Source organism: Haemaphysalis longicornis, unplaced genomic scaffold (genome assembly GCF_048455015.1).
Source record: "Haemaphysalis longicornis isolate Haplotype H1 unplaced genomic scaffold, Haemaphysalis longicornis Haplotype H1 scaffold_10, whole genome shotgun sequence".
NCBI classification, from domain to species: Eukaryota; Metazoa; Arthropoda; class Arachnida; order Ixodida; family Ixodidae; genus Haemaphysalis; species Haemaphysalis longicornis.
In genome coordinates, this window is record NW_027526204.1 from 62058527 (window position 1) to 62078831 (window position 20305).

General features: G+C 44.8%; 1 protein-coding gene across 7 annotated transcripts in view; it reads right to left on the reverse strand.

The window, feature by feature from the left end:
* Positions 1-20305, reverse strand: part of LOC144158632 (muscle calcium channel subunit alpha-1-like) — a 649353-nt gene that overhangs the window by 68740 nt on the left and 560308 nt on the right. For all 7 annotated transcript variants that reach the window (XM_077689654.1, XM_077689653.1, XM_077689656.1 and 4 more), the window contains 8 exons: positions 19765-19894; positions 16332-16391; positions 13931-14037; positions 10580-10667; positions 7541-7648; positions 4166-4218; positions 3450-3596; positions 1566-1767 (listed from right to left, as the gene is read on the reverse strand). In XM_077689654.1, the coding sequence (XP_077545780.1) occupies positions 1566-1767; positions 3450-3596; positions 4166-4218; positions 7541-7648; positions 10580-10667; positions 13931-14037; positions 16332-16391; positions 19765-19894 (895 nt within the window). The remainder of the gene's footprint in view (positions 1-1565; positions 1768-3449; positions 3597-4165; positions 4219-7540; positions 7649-10579; positions 10668-13930; positions 14038-16331; positions 16392-19764; positions 19895-20305) is intronic.

The window sequence follows — 20305 nt, forward strand, 5'->3', positions numbered from 1 at the left end:
ATCCTTTCGCGCAGTCCTTACTGTAGATGAGACCTTGCTCTATTGTAAGAACCATATTAACGTAATTAATCTACCAGGATTCAAATAAAAGAAGCAATTAGATGGGAACATATTAGGGTTTTTGGCACACTAAGTAAAAGAAAATAAGCTATATTTTGCTGCAAAATAAATTTAGTAGAAATGAAATAACACCACCACTGAGAAACTGAAAACGTCGAGTACGTTCTGAGCACTACCCTGCTCGTGTTGAGCGTACCGGCTAACTCTGCAAGAACCACATGAAGACAAGAGGTCACCATGGTTTTGCCAGGCAGGTTTTGGTACACAGAAATAATCACACAAATGGCGCCTAAATGGCAAACCGACGCCTATAATTTATTTCTTAGGACTCAGAACGCGCTTTTTCTGCTTAATCTCCCGTAATTGCCTCAAAGGGTCCCACTGCATCAAATAATATGCGAAATAGCTCTATTTCAACAGTATTAATGTGATACATAGATTTTTCTCCAGTGCAAAATCACAACAAAAAAGACTCTTAAGTAGCATGTTTTAGCTATAGTTAAGTTTTATGAGTCTGAGACATTCAGAACGTGTGTTTTCTGTTCACCCGGCAATTTTTGTCTGAAAATGTCACGCTGTATGAGGTGACAGCAAAAACATCATACTTTGACATTACTAATGTACAGCAGCCGTCATTTTTTTCCGGACTCCAGAAATTCGGACCTGACGGATATTCCGGACTTTCCCGAAAAACCGCCAGTTGTCTCATATGAATAATGTAAATGAACAACGGATGATTCAGGCGAAATAAAGCCAAAAGTTCGATTTTGCGGACAAGATTTCCCGCGACAGAGCCACGGAGCGACTACAGAACGACGTCATTTTGAAATTTAAGCCACGTTTCTAGCTTCAGATTGGATGAAGATTGGCTTAAATCCCACTGGGGTAACAAATGTTGATCTTGCAAGCCGTAATTTTGCATTTAGTTCCCGGCGGGAGCCATCTGGAAAGCCGGAAACGGGTCATACGTGGCCATGCATCGCCAACGCTTTGGCGTTGTCCAATGTTTACGATGCTTTCAAAGAGGCCGTTTGCAGAGAGGCAAGCACATGTTCTAACACAGAGAAATTCAAGGCAAGGAACCATCCACGACTATTTTAGTCCCATTTGAATGAAATAAACTTTGTTTTTGCAACTCGCGGATTTTTCGGACTGCTCTTTTATTCGTACAATCTTCCGTTTCCCACGAGGTCCAGAAAATCGCTCGACTACTCTATTGCATTTACTTCCTCTGGTAAAATTTTCAAAAGAACGTCTGAGTGGCATACTGCGGCTTATCGTTCAAATATTTTTCGGACCGCGATTTTTCGACCGTGTATTTTCCTGTTACCATCCCATCGTTATACGCGGACGGTGGGATGCGAACTAGCCAACTAGTGACCCCAAATGCGACCTAGCTCCACAAGACATTACATCTGTATTACGTAATTTCTTCTCTGCCCTTATCACAGTTCCATTCACGGTTCTCGCGGAGGAAGAAGAAGAGCAGGAGTTGTGGCGTTCACCTGGTTTTTGTCGAGCTCGCAGTTCTTGTACTCCTGCTCGCCTTCGTTCTGAAATGTGACAATGACGAAGCCGACGAAGATGTTCACCATAAAGAACGCGATGATGATGATGTATACGATGAAGAACACTGCCACCAAGGGCCGGTAGTTATACAGCGGGCCGTGGTCTTCCGTGTTCGAATCGATGGCCACGTACAAGAGGCTGAAAGTAGAAGAAACGCCGGTATAAGCTCTTTATTAAAGAAGTTGCACCATACAAAGGACGCTTTCTATCACTGAGGATAAAAAATTGAGGACTTTATCCGAGCTTCGCGTAATTTTAACAAGAGGGGGGAGTTGAGCTCGTGAGAAAAAATATAACGGTACTTTCGGTTGAAGGTCAGTGCAGGATGCCCTAATAAGCTGCAACATGATGGCGTGATTTTGCCTCTACAACATTTTTAGTATCTGAACAAAGTGGCTCGTTCAATGTTTGTGAACATACAAAACTTGTATAGTAATTTCTTGTTATATCTGGGCTGTTAGGTGAGAGGCTGATAGGTTACTTTCCGAAGCCAATTCAAAGAGGCGAGCCAATACCACCTTTACGGCGCATCTTTATTGCAAGTGAGGATGGGTGTTTAAATTCTAAATTTTTATGATGAAATGTTTATTTACTGTCCTGTGTTTTCTTTGTGTGCGAAACAACGAAGGGTGCGCGAAGTTACCGCAAATGCGGTAGATGGTATGATTCAATTTAGAATAGAGGGTTTCATAACTGAATTACTATGTCAGCCACAATGCTGGGAATGTCGGAAAAGGCGTTCAAGCGTAAGCAGTAAGTTTCTGCCGGAAGATCGATGAAGCCAGCTCATTTAAAAATTGTAAATCGGCTTGTTTACTGATGTGTTGGATAATACCGCCCATAATTCGTCGAAAAGGCAACAGCATAGTAGCCTCACTGTGTGCTCGGCCGCCTGCAGCTAATCGTGGTTGTATTTAAGACAGGCGTGTCAAAGCGTTAGTTTTTTTCGTAAAAATGAACCGTTTGACTTCAACATGTCATTTATCACCTTTTTCTCTATTCTCGTATTGCCCGTTTCTACCACAGAAAAAAAATATACATGTTGGAATGTGACAGGAATGAAAACCGAGTGCCGCACTGATTGATCAAACGTAAAAGTAGAATGTAGAATGGTTCATATTGTAAATACGCACGTCATATTCAATGCTCCAACAGAACATTAACTTGAACAAGCTGTGTTCAGATATGTGGCCTAAAGCGTCATGCACGAAGGCTTTCTTTTATTCCCTTTCAATTTCGTCCTCACACCTACAAAGACACGGATATCAACAATTTAACCCTCCATATTGTGCATTATTTGTTCACTCAGCTACCTCACTACGTAATTGTTGACATGAAAAGAGACCTTGCTTCGTCAACAAAATCACGGTCGAAGTAGATATTATCGGGCACAAACAAAAACAAGGATTGTGCCATTTTTCCGAGTTCTGGACAAAATGTAACGTAACATATTGCGAGTAGCTTCAACACAAGTTTTACGGCTAATACAATTTATTTGTTTACTCCCGAGGATTCCAATCAAAACTCCCCGCGGTAATGGATATAACTTTTAATTCTCTCTGACCACAAGCTCACGCAACAGTGAAAATGGTACCTATTTAGAGCTTACTTTTCTACAACACACTTCGGGGTTGTGTGGGGACGCGTATTGTCGGCAGAATAAATTTAATTCAATTCAGGATTTTTTTTGCCAGAAGCAACTGGACTGCTTCCTTGCTAAAAGCGGCTCGAGAAGCTCGAGAAGACAAGCTAAATAAATACGATGGACCCATACACGATTGACCCATACAGTGCAGGCCCCTGGAAAGGCGGTCACTTACTCGGGCCATCCTTCGAACGTGGAGACGGTGAATTGAGTCAACATGGCTTTGAGGACGTCGTCAAAATGGAAGTCGTTCTGTTCCCACTCCCGGCTGTCTTCGGATGGCTTTGTTATGTCCCCGTCCTTGTACACGATGAATTTGCCCCTGCGTAAGGCGCACAAAGAAAAATAAACAAGAATTTAAGACTTAGGCATGACAAAATATCGGAAGGTGTGAACTCCCTCACAGAAAAATGAGCGTAGCCTGGCTGGAAAAACTCTGTACAAGCATTGCACATATTAGGCATAATTGCACAGTTTTTACAACACGTTTCAGAGTCTTGTTGAGCGGCAAAATGACTGAGCAGCTTTTTAAGACAGCTTGTGGGCCAACTTTACAATGCTGTACGGCAGTGCAATTCAAGGTCAGGCAACAAGACCAGCTCACTCTTTGGCCCAACTGGCTTGTTCGACATCATTTGATGGTCATTTCGGGTTTCAAATGTGTTTGTTACCTTACTGTGGGACTTCGGACGTTTTGTTAGCTCCTGCGCCTGCAGAAGAAAACTGCCCGGTTATTTTTTCATCCTATGGGGCCGTGGGGATACAGTATTTGAAATGTTGCCTATTTATGGGTAAGTAAAAGACAATAGATAATGACATTGGGGCTGAGTCGTTACGGTCCTTGCAAAACATCTCGTAGAAGACAGGACAAAAAGTCAAGAATACACTTACATGCAGTCTGCTTTTGTGAGTTTGGACCGGTCGGTACAGCGGTAAAACTTTCCCTGCAATGCAAACGAATAAAATTATCAACAGACTGCATCACTTCCCGCACAATTCAAACGACGGTGGTACTGTACACGAATGCGTCGTGAGTTTCTTCGCGTTAGCAGGGACAAACAGCAGTGTCAGGTGGCACGCATTTCTTCATTGACGGCCCGGACCCTCCACTTAATTTTCGCCAGCTCTAAACTTTCTCAACTCTTACGGTTTGCAAAATTTGTCTCAGTTAACGGCATGCGAAGGTTTTACGGCAGAGGGCAAGTGTCCACCCAGCCACAAGAAGGAAATGGCGAAGTTTAGTGCCCGGAAAAACGACCCACGTCTCCGATTTGATAAATAATAGGGTTTCACAGTATAGTCAAGAGTTAAAAACAGTGCTTCACGTGTGCTATGTAAAATGTATCGGCATGGCCTTACAAAACGAGTAATTCTCCCCGCACGACACTGTTCATAAACAGCCAGTAGCGTAGGCTGAGACAGAGGTAGCAGTACATAAGCGACGTCTCCTAGCCCCGTGCGGGCGGCGTATCATGCTTCCGTTGGCGGGCGCTGGCAGTCCGAGATTTGCAGAAGGGGCGCAGAGTGCGCGGAGCAGACCAGCGTCGGATGAGGTTTTGCTACGGCCTGTGCCTAACTTCAAATTAGCTATTCCCGGCAAGTGAAGGGCGTTCAAAGAACAAGCCATGGTCACTACCGTGCCTGCCGCATCGTGGCACTTCTCCATAGTCCCTCAGAACATGGATGCTGCCAATAGGCATCTCTCACTGTAGCCCTCATGGACACTCGGGACTTTAAGGTCATCCAGCAGCACTACTTGATTATGGGAATAGTAAGTGCCACTAGGCATCTCTCACTCTAGTCCTCGTGGACACTCGTGACTTCAAGGTCATCCACCAGCACTACTTGATTATGGGAAGAGGAAGATGAGTCTAGTTTCCCTTCGTGTGGGAGCTTTTTTAACGCCGCTATTCTGCAGCGTGCGCCATGCAACTTCGAGTCCATACACGTTCATTCAAGAATGGCAGGGGCGTTGACGGTAATTGTGCATGGGTTGCGAGCCTAAATTAGACATGTTTTTTTAGAAAGTTCTCATAAAACGTGCCCGGTACAAAAAAAAACTGTCTTTGCGTTAATGGCAGGCAGGCTATGGCAAGTTAAGGGAGCGTATCGGTCGCAGTAATGAAGACTTGCTTGCTGGATGTCGCTGCGGTTGAAAGTCTGCATGGGTTGAAATTACCTATCTCTTCTGACCAAGAAAATCACAACCAATTTTAGCTGCAGCCATTCAGCGAATGCCTTTCCAAAATAAGTAGCCCTTACTGGTTTATTGCGCCTGTATTGAACTTTTAGCAGTTCAATCCGCGTCGTTAGCACGACACCCGGACGCATTTGCCTCAGGAGTTTCTCAGTGAGTTCCTCCAGGCAATAGTAATGACTTTGCTTTAGCGGGCGTTACGTTTCAGGTTTAAAATAAAATGGTCTGACGTTACTGCCTTCGAACTTGTTTCTATGCTTTACTCAATGAACGAAGAGGACTGTGTAAGTGAACGCAGACATCTCAACGATAAATACCAAGGATGGGCGCGGTGTTCATTATAAAGCTAATAAAATGGCCCACACTGCCGAATGCTAGGGGACATTTTTTCCAACATGAGGCACTTAATTTGCCAACTGCTTACAGGTATTCAAGAAATCCTCCATATGTTGTTGCGCTGACCTTGGCGGCTTTACTCTTTGCGCTCTTCAATGCGAGAAGTGATGCCGCATGCAGGCTGGCTTACCTTAGTATCCGAAACTGCGGCAAAATATCCGAAATCTAAGGCTTGGCAATTTATTGCATGCGCGCTTTCGGTATGACGCAAAAACAATGCGTACCCTTAACAGCTGGACAATTTACCGCATTGGCGCGCTCACGAGATGGCACAAAGAACAGTGCGTACCTTAAAGGGGCACTGACACAAAAATTTTGCATCTTGTTTTTTTTGTTGCGATAAGTAGCTAGTGACCTACTTATAACCTGTAGAAACCTCATTTGCTTCAGCGTGCGACGGTTGTTTAATTAGAGGCATTTTCAATGCGGCCAGTCGCAGTTTCGGTTTCAGCGAGTGCCGCGAAACGATGGATTTTGTGGATTTTGTGTGAACAAAGCTGACCACGTGACCGTCGGAGGGATATCACAGAGCAGAGCCGCCGTACCACTGTCGAATCTGCATCGACGGCAGTTTCTGGGAATGCCCCCACGTACTGATCTCGTGAGGCGCTTAATTAAAAAGCGACCGTGGATGTGACGCAGGCGCTGCGAGTGCAAATGCTACCGCGGCTAAAGAACGACGCGCGACCAGCGCGACGCTCGAGACGGTGGGTGGCAAGACGCGCGCTGGGAGCAGCCGGCCGGTCTGCCTACAGGTCCGCCTACAGATGTGTTCGGCTCAGCACTGCGGCGGATATTCGAGTGCCGCTCTCGTAAGCGGTGCAGATGACAATTTTTAATTCAACCCGCCATCGCATCATTAACTCCTTTCTCATGTAAGCCACCATGGTCGGGACTTGGGGACAATTTCGTGCAGCGGTAACAAGCTATCACTCGAGCTACTTGCGCCGGCCTGGGCCACTTCGCGGCCGTGGCCGCCGCCTGCACAGCGACCGTGCGGCTAGCTCAGTGAGCTGTTCGTGCCTTCGGCGCGTTTTCGCATCCAATGGTAATAAACAGTAATAGAAACAGAGTGCCTGGAATCGCTGTAGAACTTTGGTCGCGGTCAGCTGCCCGATTAGCTTACGAAATCACGGCGCCTCCGCTGCCTCCGCCGCCAACGATCGGGTCGTTCGTTCTCGAGAGCAGAAGCTCCGCCCCCCGGCCCTCCGATTGGAGCGGCGAGCCGGGCGAGCCAGCTAAAAACGCCGGTAGTGCGGAAGCGGCAAACACAAACTCGTGACGTGTTTGGATGTTGTTTATTTACAATTGCGCGTGGTCCTCTGCTGGCTGCTCGGTTGCGTTTCGCACACTTCAAAATTGATTTTAAATATGTTCTAGGCTGTATTCGCCGCTGATATTTTGCAGATGATGTATATGTGTTCCCACCAATCTATCTCCGAAGTTATCTCGCCTTCAAAATTTTGTGTCAGTGCCCCTTTAAACAGCTGGACAATTTACCGCATTGGTGCGCTCACCAGATGGCACAAAGAACAGTGCGTACCTTAAACAGCTGGACAATTTACCGCATTGGCGCGCTCACGAGATGGCACAAAGAACAGTGCGTACCTTAAACAGCTGGACAATTTACCGCATTGGTGCGCTCACGAGATGGCACAAAGAACAGTGCGTACCTTAAACAGCTGGACGCCAATGACGGCGAACATGAAGTTGAGCAGGAACGTCACCAACATAATATTGCCGATCGTCTTCACGGCCACGATGACACATTGCACTACGTGCTGCAAGAAAGGTAAGGATAAACACAAATTGACTTACGCACACGTAGCATGTACAGTATTATGGCATAAAACTCTTAAAACTCCATAGAGACCACAGTTATCAAGTTACAACGACGTCTGCCTCAGTTGGTGTCGGAGGTTTTATCACTGCGTACACGTGCTTATCTTGTGACCAAATTTTGTATTTCTACATTTAAAATGTGACACAATGTGCTTAAACGTCTGCTTTCCCCAAAATACGAGTTAGAAGTCAGCGCTTCTATCAAGTTTACTCTTTTTGTCCATGTCTACGTCGTTCAAAAAGGTCGTCCACAGTATACCGATACTGATCCAAACACTGTAAACTAAAAATGGCCGGAAATGGAGGTTCTAACAAGAAATGTGCCTTAGAAATTCCCTACATACAAAAAATTACTCCCTAGGTAGTGTGGATAAACCACCTTGTTACTCGAGTAGCCAATATGAGGAGTAGAAAAGAGAATTCAGAACTTATGTAGCTCCCCTTCCTTCATGGAGTTCCAGGATGGGTTTGCTCTCAAGCCAGCCAAAAACTCCCCAGATGTGGTAATCGTGTGAAGCGGACGGGCGCCATGTTATTCTTGTCTTCTTTCCATGTATCAGCACTAAATGTATCAGAACTTCAACCGTGGCTTAATGCCAATTAGAACAAATGAGAAGGACGCGACGGTTGCATGCAGCTACAAAACCGATGCCGTACGTAAACCCGGGTAGGTATTTTAGCCAGCGTGATCACAGCCAGAGAGCGCTGCCGTGCCGTTTTGATCTGTTTATTTTGGTGATAGCTGTTGCCAGACTCTGCTGCTAACAGAGAGACAGTGCTCGCCGTTGCAACAATTGCAATGTTTACCTGCTCCGCTTTCTTTCGCACATATAGATTATTTAAATTCTCATACCAGTGCGCCAAAGCACCCGACTACATGCACTACTTGCAGCCTGGATGTAAACATCGCAGGTGCTGACAACGCAGAGCGGTCGGTGAGTCCGTGCTGCCAGAGCTTGAAGCCTCGCCTTGGGTCATCGTTTTTTTTTTTTTTTTGAGAAGGACCAGTAACGCCGATTGGTGGAAACATTTCAATTTTTCCTTGTCACACGATCTAGGAACGGCCGCTAACAGCATTTGGATACTGCGACAGCTGTGGATGGCTTGCTTGGTAAGTCGTCTGTGATCAGTCGATGTGTTTGTCAAACGTTTTGAATAGGGTTAACAGCTAGGTCCCCATACCGCACACAACACGTACACGCACAGGCAAACAAAAAAGTGCACACTGTCGTTTATTTTACTTGTTTGTTGGTTTGGGGGGGGGGGGGGTATGCATTCGCATTCTTTTGCAGGCCGGTTCATCCTGTCACGGGCTCGTTCCTTTGCCCGTACCATAAATCGGAACACACGACACCACCAAAGGTGCGTGACGGCGTTGAGCCGGATTGAGCAGTCCCATTTTTCAATTAACTTTTCAAGAAATTACCAGAAAAAGAACACCTGAAGCAACACCTTCTTACTGTAGGGCTAGTTTCAAGTAGTGCGAACTCAAGGAAAAACACGACTTTGCCACCCCTGTCACGTCATTTGTTCTGCCCTTTGCTCTCTTTCCGTTGCAGTAAAACGGGCGTTCTGCTTTTTAGAAGAAGCCGCGGTACAACCACAACAAGCCATATCATGTCGTTCCTGGCGCGATATTGCTTACGGGTGATTAGTGTCGCGTCCAAGACCGTTAGAATGGCGCTGGGAACTCCTAAAAAATGTTAGCTTTCACTGATAACATGCTACACACTAGGTGGATATTTCTCAGTTTTTTGTTTGGTTTAGCATGAAAGAATATGCAAAGTCGATTGGGAAGCTTTTTCAAAATAATTGAGAGTAGCTTCATTCGACGTGTTAACAATCAAGCTAGATCACCTGGATTTTTAGCGCGCACCCACTACTAAATAAAACTGGTTATTGCGCATTTACCATCAATGCAGGCTATATAGTCAATGTCACGACTTTGAGCTCATCTTTAAAAAGCCATACCCCGCTACCTCCCAAGTAATTCACTATTTTACCAAAGTTTCAACTCTCCATTTCTTCTGTTTTACCAAGACGTACTGTATCAGTTACTATGATAATGTGTTTGTGCCATTCTCTGATTTATGGGTATGTCGCGGAAATGCAAAGCACTCATTAGCGCCCAATTTTGGATTCGGTTGCAATGTGCACGTGCAACAGTGAATGCTCTCGCTCACACCACGCTATGCTGAAAAGGTGATGTATGTACGCGCATTTCTCACTATGTGATTGACGTCTAATGCTTCGTTTTGCTATTTTGATAGTGTGTAGTGCACGGTTTATTTTTAAAGATCAAAGGTAGAGAAAAGACCAACAGCAATTCCCGACCCTCTTTACGGCCTGTTCCGGTGATGTCCCACAGATATGCAATACAGTTTCAAATCCATAGTAAGCATTAAAAACTATCAGAAAGTTATTGCAATCGTGCTATAATCGACTCTACACCTTCCCCACCACAGTTTATCTACTATGAAGGCGCCTGTAATGTTAAACTTCTGCGTTTTTAACGTAGAAGCATCCGGAGTGAAAAAATAGCGGATAAAAAAACTAGGGGCTAGATGCAATCGAAGCAGCATTTTTGCGTGCACTTTTTGCGCAACAAAAAGAGGAGAGCGTGTGAATGCATAAAAACACCTAAAACATGATGTCAAGAAAGTTTAACCTATTAGTATTTCATTGATGTGTTAAGCTTCTTCCCCGCATTGATTCAGGTTTGCAGACGACACTTTAAGTTTGATGTGTATCTCATTCGCTCTTACTTTTTTTTTACTTTACCAAACACGGACCCGTTTTTTTTTTTTTTTCAGATAGTTTTCTTCTACAAACAAGCCGTCACAATAATGCGGCACGCCATAGTAACTTACCTTGAGACCTTTGGCCCGGTTTATAGCCCTCAGTGGACGAAGCACGCGACATACACGAAGGATTTTCACCACGGAGATGGTGCCATCCCTGCAAATGTAAAACAGGGTAAATCACGAGAGAAAAAGTACATGCCATGAGAGAGCAGGTACGGTAACCACATTTCAGCCACATTCGTGCGCGCACACACACACTCGCACGAACAAAAAAGGTTGGCGTTTAACGCATGGAACTACAACTGGGCTATGGAGGCGGTCCGTAGTGGAGGGCTTCGGAATAATTTCGACTACCTGGGTATTTTTAATGTGCACACTCTGGTTTTTACGTTTTTAGCCTCCAGCAGAGAAATGGCCGCCGCGGCCGAGATCAAAAACGCGTCCTTGGGTTCGGCAGCACAGCGCCTTAGCGTCGTAGCCAACACGGCTAATAACACGCACCTGCTTTCACAGTCACAATCAACTGGTCGAACAAGCTTTACTTTTAACAGCGAAGCTGTTTAGCAAATCGCAATTTTTTGTGTCCGCAGTTAAAAATACCAAGAAATAGCCCAGCGCGCTCTCGTGAGCTCGAGCCTCACGACGACCGCCCCGCAATTAACAAAACCAAAAAAATGCCGAGCGCCCGTGTATGCGGGGCTCGCGACGACCGCTCAGCGCCACCTGCGCACGTTTGCCAAGCCAAACGTAACCACTTAAGCAGATTGGCCCAAATTGCCCAAAAAAAAAAAAATCTCCAGCATTCGCCCTAATCCTGGAAACACTAGCTCTGAACGAGAAAGGCTCCAGCGTTTGCTGTAACCGTGGTAACACTTGCTCGGAACGAGAAAGACACGTCATAGCGTGCGGCCCTCCGAGGTGATGTCCAATGATTATCAATTCCAAAAAAATGAAAGCAGCTCACACTTACAGCAACAATGATGGAGTAAATGTCGTTCAGGCAGCGAAGCAGAAGCGAATCGACTGCACTTGTGGACTTGAACCTTCGCGATGGTCGTGAAGGTTGCGTACAGCTTCGCTACCTTTAAGTCTTACGCGTTAGTGTGAGGTGAGCCTCCTTTATTGTTTCATTGAAGAAACTTTACTGGAGCGGAGTGAGCATGCATATCTGGCTGCGCAAGCGGATAGAGACAGACAAGCCAATACTTAGGACATGCCTGAAAGGGTGGCGGCCAGCACTGTAGGCCTATATCGGAGTGAGTGTTAACTGACGATCCGCCACTGCCTTTTATTTATTTATTTATTTATTTATTTATTTATTTATTTATTTATTTATTATTGTATTTATTTATTTATTTATTTATTTATTTATTTATTTATTTATTTATTTATTTATTTATTTATTTATTTATTTATTTATTTATTTATTTATTTGTTTCTTTGTTTATTTTTACATACTGCAGCCAATAGGGCTATCACAGGAGTGGGTATGTACATGGAGTGAAATAACACTATTCTGCACAGGTCAATTCAGACAAAATCGACAACTCAATATAGAACACGCGCATGTTTCCCGAAAATGAGACACAGCAGGTAACAAAAAGTACAGGAAAGATTGAATTATACAAAGATTCACGCAACACAATCAATTTAAATTACACAAACATTTTTCTAAAGGCAATACCCTAACTTCACCTGGTAGTAAGTTCTATATTTCAATTGTTAAGGGGAGTAAGGTGCACTTAAAAAGATTAGTGTTTGGTCGAAAAGGTGCAAGGTTAAGCTTGTGGCTATTTCCATGGTTCTCTCCTACGGAGTCCACAAAAGCGGAGGGCCATCTGAGAGTGCTGGCGACGGCGCGCTCCCTTTGTACGCGCTACATTGGTAGCAACACGTTGGGGTTTATTTACGATGCACACGCTATGGAACAGATAGGAACTGAGCCAATAGGAACTCAGCGTGCGAGCCTTAGGGACGCCTTTTGCGGACGCCAGCCGGGTGCGCCTTTAGCTGACGATTTTTGTTCATCCATGCTGCCGCATACCGTTGCGTTGTGCGCACACTTCCTTTTATGCCCGTTCGCCCGATGTCCGCCCATCGCGACGTCATGGTTTTGCGCAAGGCGCGCTTCTTGTCCGAGGAGCCGAGCTCGCCCGCCGGCGAACCGCAGCTTACGTCACACACGCCCCCTTCGTATAGGGTGGAACTCAAGATGGCGGATGGACGCGCAACTCTGCTCCCCCAGGGGAGCTATATACAGGGACTCTAGTATAAGGCGCTCCGCGAGCGCTGCCTTCCACGAGGGACAGAACCGGCCGGTTTGAACTTCCTATGCTCATATAATTAAGGGGCCATTAGACCAAATACACGTTTGGCTCATTAAAAAGACTGCATCGTCCTACTTACGATGATAGCCATATCATAACAAAGTCCAAAGAAATATTAGAGCTTCAAGAAGAAACATATGCAGCAGTGACGACTCCCCAGTCACTTTCGGTGATTTCTCTATGACGTCACAGAATCTGTATGACGTCACAGAAACGTGAATGGCGATTGTAGTGGGGCATCTAGTTCCGTTTGACCGTATTATTCGAAAGCAAACGTGAGATTAACACGCTGAAAACAGTGTATTTAGTCCTACTAATATTACGTCCCCGCGGCACATAACACATCACTGTATCTCTGTTTGAACTTTTTAACACGAAAGTGTTGTGTTCGAGGATACACCTGGATTTCGATGACGTCATATCCGTCACGGAAATGACGCCAGCACAACGAACACAGGAGAAATGGCAGAAAAAGTTTCATTGACGCGGGTGGTGCTGCCGTCTAGGAGAGGTGAAGCGAAGTAGTGCATCATGGTGTTAAGCGCCGATAGTTGGCCTAAGCTGCGTCGTAGCGGCGCCGACGGGCGAATGGCGCGAACGCCGACTGATTTATGCAAAGAGAAACGCCAGCAGGTAGCGGAACGCGTTCGCTCGTGCACGGTTGAAGCTACAAATTATACATCTCGCGTTCCACAAGCTATACTCGTCGCAACGCAACCGTCTGCCGTATACACCGCGGAGCAAGACTGAAACGGTCGCACCTTTCCTGAAGCGACCCGTTAGCAGGACGTCGCTCGCCAAGCACACCGACAAGACAGCCGCTATCGCTCAAATCATGCTCCTTTTGCTGCAGATTTCGCTGCAGGTTTCACTTTCGTGCTTTACCGATTCCTATGACAGAGAAATCAACCAGTTTTTTTTTTCGATATTTCTTGTCTTTTCTTGGATAAAACACGCCTTTCGTGACTGGCATGGAGCAAAGGGAATTACCATTCTTTGGCATTGAACCAAATGGTATTTTGTCTTCGCGGCCTCTTTAAAATACAGCTTCAACGAGCGAGAAAGTAGCAAGACAGCCCGCGGCACTTACCCGAATCCGAACGAGATGAGCGACACGCAGACAACGAGGACATCGAGGAGGTTGAAGTAACTCCTGCAGAAGGACCCTTTGTGCAATATCACGCCGTAAGCGATCACCTGCGGGAACGATAGAAAATGAAAAGCAGATAAACCTATGGTGTTAGAGGCTTCGGCTAGCCGACAGAGCCGTGCAACGAGCTGGAGATAAATAGACATTCCCAGTCAAATAACAACCTTACACGTGCACATACGTCCGTCATCATCTCGTTTAGGATGCCGCGGTTCCCATCCTACCAGTAGTTCTTAAACGCTATGGGATTAGAAGCTTTCGCTACAAATATTGGTACCAAAATATCACTCTATTTTAATAATGGCGTAAAGGGATCAGGAACACAAGGTTGAAAGCTGTTAAGCTTTAATCAAACATCATGTCAGAATAGAAAATAAGCCGATACATTAATGAAAACAGAGCTGCTATAGACTAAAAGATTATGGCTAGTGCATGAGTTCGTCCTAACCATGGTCATTATTATTATTGGTAGGCAGCGGCCAATAGGGCAAGCTTTATCCACACCACCCTGCCCATGTTGCCTGTGTCCATAGTGAATAGACAGGGGCGGGCACTAACGTCCAGCACGGTCAAAACTGCATCGCCCAAGAAACTTCGCAAGAAGCTGTCATAAGGCACACTATCATAAACACGATCAGAGGAGGCTCTCAGGCAGCTTGAAGAAATTATCAGGGAAGTCGCACCTCCAAAATGGCACTGCGTAACCCACAAACCAGCCAAGAAGCCTGTTAGCCTGGTTCCGGAGTACGAATACCTCGAGGGGGACGAGGTGGCTCACGCCGCCGCCCCCGCGTATATACGCCGGGCCGTTTCTCTCAAGGGAGAACCGTCCCCACTAGCAATTAACTAACAACCTCCTATACTTCAGTATACGAAAATCTGAACCCACTACAGAAAAAAACTACTACTTTTCGATCCACGCCCCCAGCCCACACACAGTGAAGCCATGCGCTACCCTCGGACTGCTTCAGGCTAAGCTGCATCCGCATCGCTCCTTCGTCCACGCCATCTATTCCACCGAGTATTAAGACCCTTGAACTATCAAACATGTGGCACCCTACAGCATTAGGTATCAGGCCGATTTCTCGTTTAAGCTGTGGTTTTGTAGTTGTGTATTTAAAACGCATAGTTCTACTCTGATTGTCCTACTGTACATTATTACATTTTATTTTGATGTAATTTAATGTACTTTATTGTACATTGCTCTTGCTGTTTTTTATTGTCTGCTGCTCTACATCAACCAAACATTAGATTTTCCAGCTTGTAAATTTTCCTTATTTATTGCACTGTTCCAAAGGGGGCTCGGACCTCTGTCAGCCTTTTGTAGCCTTTAGTCACAGCCTTCCTCCTCGTACATCTGCGGAACTAAAATCTTTGAATCTTTGAATCTGAATACCAGAAAAAACCGGAGCTGCAACGCAATTTCAACCCATTCATACAACAGTGGACGGCGCGGTTGGCCTGCAAATACCCTACGATCCAGATTCACCTGGTAAAAAGGGGCACAGTCACGATGACCCAGACTGAGGATACTATCCACCGGGTGGGTGCCGTAAAAACTTCTTTTGACCAATAAACATTTCGTTCATTAATTCTGCATGTAGGACACAAAAGGGGAACCCAGGAGTCGAAAACAACGGAACAAAACGCTACACCTAATCTTCCAAAGTCTGAAATTATTGAAATAACTAAAGTACTGAGATATATAATACTTATACTAATATAAGTGAAAATAGATTTTATAAAATATTAATACTAATACAAATGTAGATATATAACTTAGTGCGCGTTTTCAAGTTCTGTAAATGGCTATCTCTGCCTGAAACATGTAAGTTTTAACTTCTCATGATGATGATGAAAGAATACAGCCACGTATAGCTAATACGTGTTTTTCACCAAAATTTAGGTGTTCAACAATCACTTAAACGCCCACAATCGTTCATGAGGTGCAGCAGAGAAAAATTCCCACTAATGGGCAGTTTATTTTTCATCAATTTTTTCTCGTAGATGTTCTATATCAATGCAAGCTCCAGATCCCTTGCAAAACCATCGTATCTATCCTGGTAAAAAGGATGCCTGGCTCAATAAAGGGAAAATTTCAAACGGGGCAGATAACTAGCCAGAAGAAATCGTGCAAACAATATCTGCGGGAACTCTTCATTTCGAACAGACTGTTGTTGGCAACATTTAAACGGAGAAATGGTACCATGAAAGCGTTACACAACTTGCTTACGTAAATAACGTTCAATGCTATTATGTCCCTAACTACTCTGAATTCGAACTGCATTTTGTGTTTTTACGCATGCTCATTATACGGCGATAAAAGATTGGTGCGCCTTACCTTGAGCGTAATTTCGATGGTAAAAACAGTTGTAAAAAAGTAGTCAAAGCAATTCAAGATCTGGAAAGAAAATGCGCAGATATTAAGCACTGGCAGAGAAGCACAGTTCGAAACTCAAGATAAACACAACTTCGAAAACTTCAGGGGCATAGAATATGCGTAGTAGAAGCCACAACAAAATTTATACAAACCAGTTCAAACACAACTTTACAGCAAAGGAGAGACTACCTAGGCCGAGTGAACCAAGAATAAATTTAGACAGCTTGAGGTTGAAGTAATCTTGATTCTAACAAAACGACGTGGGTGAATTTATTTGGTTTCTTTAATGTTAGGGTCAGAATATTTGTATTAGTTTATTATTTCCTCGCAAAATGTTATAAATTTCCGAAATTTTCTATTAATGCCACAAGGCTAGTGAAGTGCCGCCAAGAGGCTGCGAGAGAAAGTGATTTCGAGATAAATTTGAACACGTGGTGATAAATTTTTCTCCGTGCAAACAACTGAAGAGACCATGCAAGCGGCTGCTTGTATAATAATCCGCAGCTTTGAACCTGGAATAAACTGCGATAGTCGGCTTTTAATGTACCGTCTGCGGTCCTAATTTCCTCGTCGCTGTAAACGAATTATACCATTTTTTAGGCCTTCTTTTGTACCTGCTTACTTTTGGAATTTTTTTCTTCAGGGGCCGTAATGAAAACAGTTACGCTTCTGCACGAAGCCTTGCATAGTTTCAAATGTTGAGTGTTGATCCTAATAATCGCCACAGAACTGTGCGATGACCGCGCGTTGTCATAAAATTAGTAAGGTGCATTTAACTAACTAAGGAAATCCAAATGGCACATCACCGGCAATTACAAAAAGCAAGCTGAAAAACAAATGAAAACGCCCTGCAAACAATATAACATTCGAGTGGAACAACAAACTGTTGTAATAAAAACAAAATGCGTGCCTTGTTTTACCGACGAACTTTTTTTCATGAAGCCATCTCTTTTATCTGTGGAGATCACTGCAAAAAATATTTCAAGTCGACGCGGCCGACTAGTAGATGACGTAAGTCGCAATAGGTTTTCCCGCTCAATTTAATCCAATCCCCATCTAATTTACTCCAGGCACTAGCATATTTATTCCAAGTTCCATCTAATTTAATCCAAATGCCGTGAAATTTAATCCGCGCGCCAGCGATTTTAGTGCAAGTGTCAACCAATTTTACCCGGGCGCCAACAAAAAATTCCAGCTGTCAAAAGGTTGTTCAGGGGTGTTTTGTGCGAACTTAGGCGCATCTTTGCGTACTTTGTTCCGCGTAGTGTGGTGAAAACAGTGTTTGTTGATGTGCGAAATATCTTATGTGTGCAAAATAAGTGCAAAATCTTATACATGCAAAATTATGTGCAAAATATCTTATGCGCACAGCTTAATAAACATTTACTAACACTCGCAGATCACGAGAGAGTCTATTCTGATCCGCTGGTGCCGCGTGCTACTGTATGTAAGCTTATCGTCTGCGAGAGCGCCGAGGATAACTCACGTCAGCAGCATTGTCTTCTTCTTGTTGCGTAACAATGCTATTCAGGTGCTCCTTTGATAAAACACATCGCTTAAATGCCCTTTGATTCTGATTTTCAATCAATCAATGCTTTTCTGGAGTGTTAATTATTATTTCCAAATTATGATATCGTCTGCTGACGTCAGAAATATCGCCTGCTCGCATAAGAAGTATCGTCTGCTCGCGTTACTATACTCTGACAAGTCTGCTGGCGTGACAATACGCGAGCAGACGACACTTCTGACGACCTTGCAGACGATCAGCACACGGCACCAACGGATCAAACAAGACCGCTCTTCTGGTCTCCGCGTGTTAGTAAATTTTTATTAAGCTGTGCGAATAAGATATTTCGCACATAATGACTCAAGAAACCAAGTTTCCACTACACCATGCGCAACAATGTCAGCAAAGCTGCGCCTAATTACGAATAAATCACTCCTGAACAACCTTTTGACAGCTGGATTAATTTGGTTGGCGCCAAGATTAAATTGGTCGACACCTGGATTAAATTCGCTGGCACCTGATTACACTAGATGGCGTTCAGGTTAAATTAGATGGCACTTGGATTAAATTGGCTAGCGCCTGGATTAAATTGCATGGCGACAGGATTAAATTGAACGGAAAAACCTGTAGAATAAGGCCGGTGCTGCAATACCTTTGGTTTGTCGCCTTGCGTTGTCGTGACCTCATCAGCAGTAGGGAAATTACGTTCCCCTGTGGAACAAGCACGACCCTTCCTGTGCGCACCCAGCGTGCCTGCTAGTTCGCTTCGAACACTCATTCTATTCATTTAGGGAATTGCTAAAAGAACCCCGCTGTTTGGTCTCAGTATTCCCGCGGTTTTATTTTCCACGAATAACTTGGGTTCAAGCCCCAGCAGTGGCAAATATTTTGCAAGACCGGTAATTTTTTTGTACAGTGAAATGTTCTCTCGGCTCAATTCTGCGCATTCTTTGGGTAAATAAGAGTTATTTGATATTCTTTAGGTCGGTTTAGGGGCGGTGCACGGCTTACCAACACGTTTCATTAACTTTCCGCATTACACCCGAAGTGCCTGGCATGCACCTATCTCGGAACGGAATATCGTGTCAGACACGCGGGCACATAACGTGGCAGCACGAAACTTCACAAGGTTTCCCTGCAACTATGTGCCAAGCAACACACTCTGCGACCAGTAAGGCATTTACGCACCATAAGAAATGCTTTTCATCCCGCCACCGAATTGTCGGTCTCCAACTTCTAGTTTCGACTACGGATACCATTCTGCCACACTCGTGGTCCGCCGGTTGTCGGTTATCCTCCTAACATTCACCGCCAAATTTGCCTTTTCTGCTTTGCCGTGTACTTGAGGCAAGTATGCAGCAAACACATTCTGCCATACACTCATGGTGCATTGCAGAATGTCTCTTTAGTTGCGTGCCCCTTCCCTTCTCACAGGGTTCAAAGCTGATTTGATTGATTGACTGATTGATTGATTGATTGATTGATTGATTGATTGATTGATTGATTGATTGATTGATTGATTGATTGATTGATTGATTGATTGATTGATTGATTGATTGATTGTATGGTTTAATGCACCGACGCTAGACAGGCGGTGAGGCGCGCCCTAGTGGTGGCTCCCGATTCATTTTGACCACCCGGACACCTTTAACGTGCGCCGAAATCTCGTACACACGGGCGTTCTTTGCTTTTCGCCTCCCTCAGAAAAGTGCTCGGCAGCACACTGAGCCACCGCGGCGGGTAGGGTTCAAAGCTGCCGCAAATATTAAGCATTAGGCGTGTTTAATTTTGCAATGCTTGACTTTTTCAATCGCTGCGAAGGCAACAAGACAACGGCTGTGCTCGTTGAGGGTGATCGGTGAGGGAGGAACCGGCAATAAGACTTACGTGGTTCCGGTCAGTGTTTGAGCGAAGCGGGTCTTCTGCCGCGAGCATACCACTGCTGACGAGAATACAGACGAGAATGAAGTTACCGAAGTAGCTGTGGTTGATTATCTTGTGGCAAAGGATTCGGAATCTGCGTGTTAGGGAAAGAGAGTGAAATAAGCAAAAAAATCTTCTCAGGAGTCAGCACTTTGAATGCTGTGGAATCTCACTGAAAACTAGTCTACGAAGTTCTAAAGGAACTGAGCTCGTTAAAAAGCCACCCCAAGGACTTGACGACATCGTGCCACCATCGTACGTAGCCTATACAGTGCGTGCCAGCTTTATCCGCAACGTGCAAGCACGCTACTAGCAAAGCCGAGACACCCAGCGTGCAAATACTCGCATGGTCCTAAAGGCTATACGCATGCTCAGCATGACTTTTGGCGTAACACGCCTCAGTCTGTTGCTTTAAAGGAGTCATGAAGAGAAAACACAAGTTTGGTTCATTCAAAAGATTGCCTCGTTAGAATCATACTGAGACCATTTTAACGTAAACTTCGCT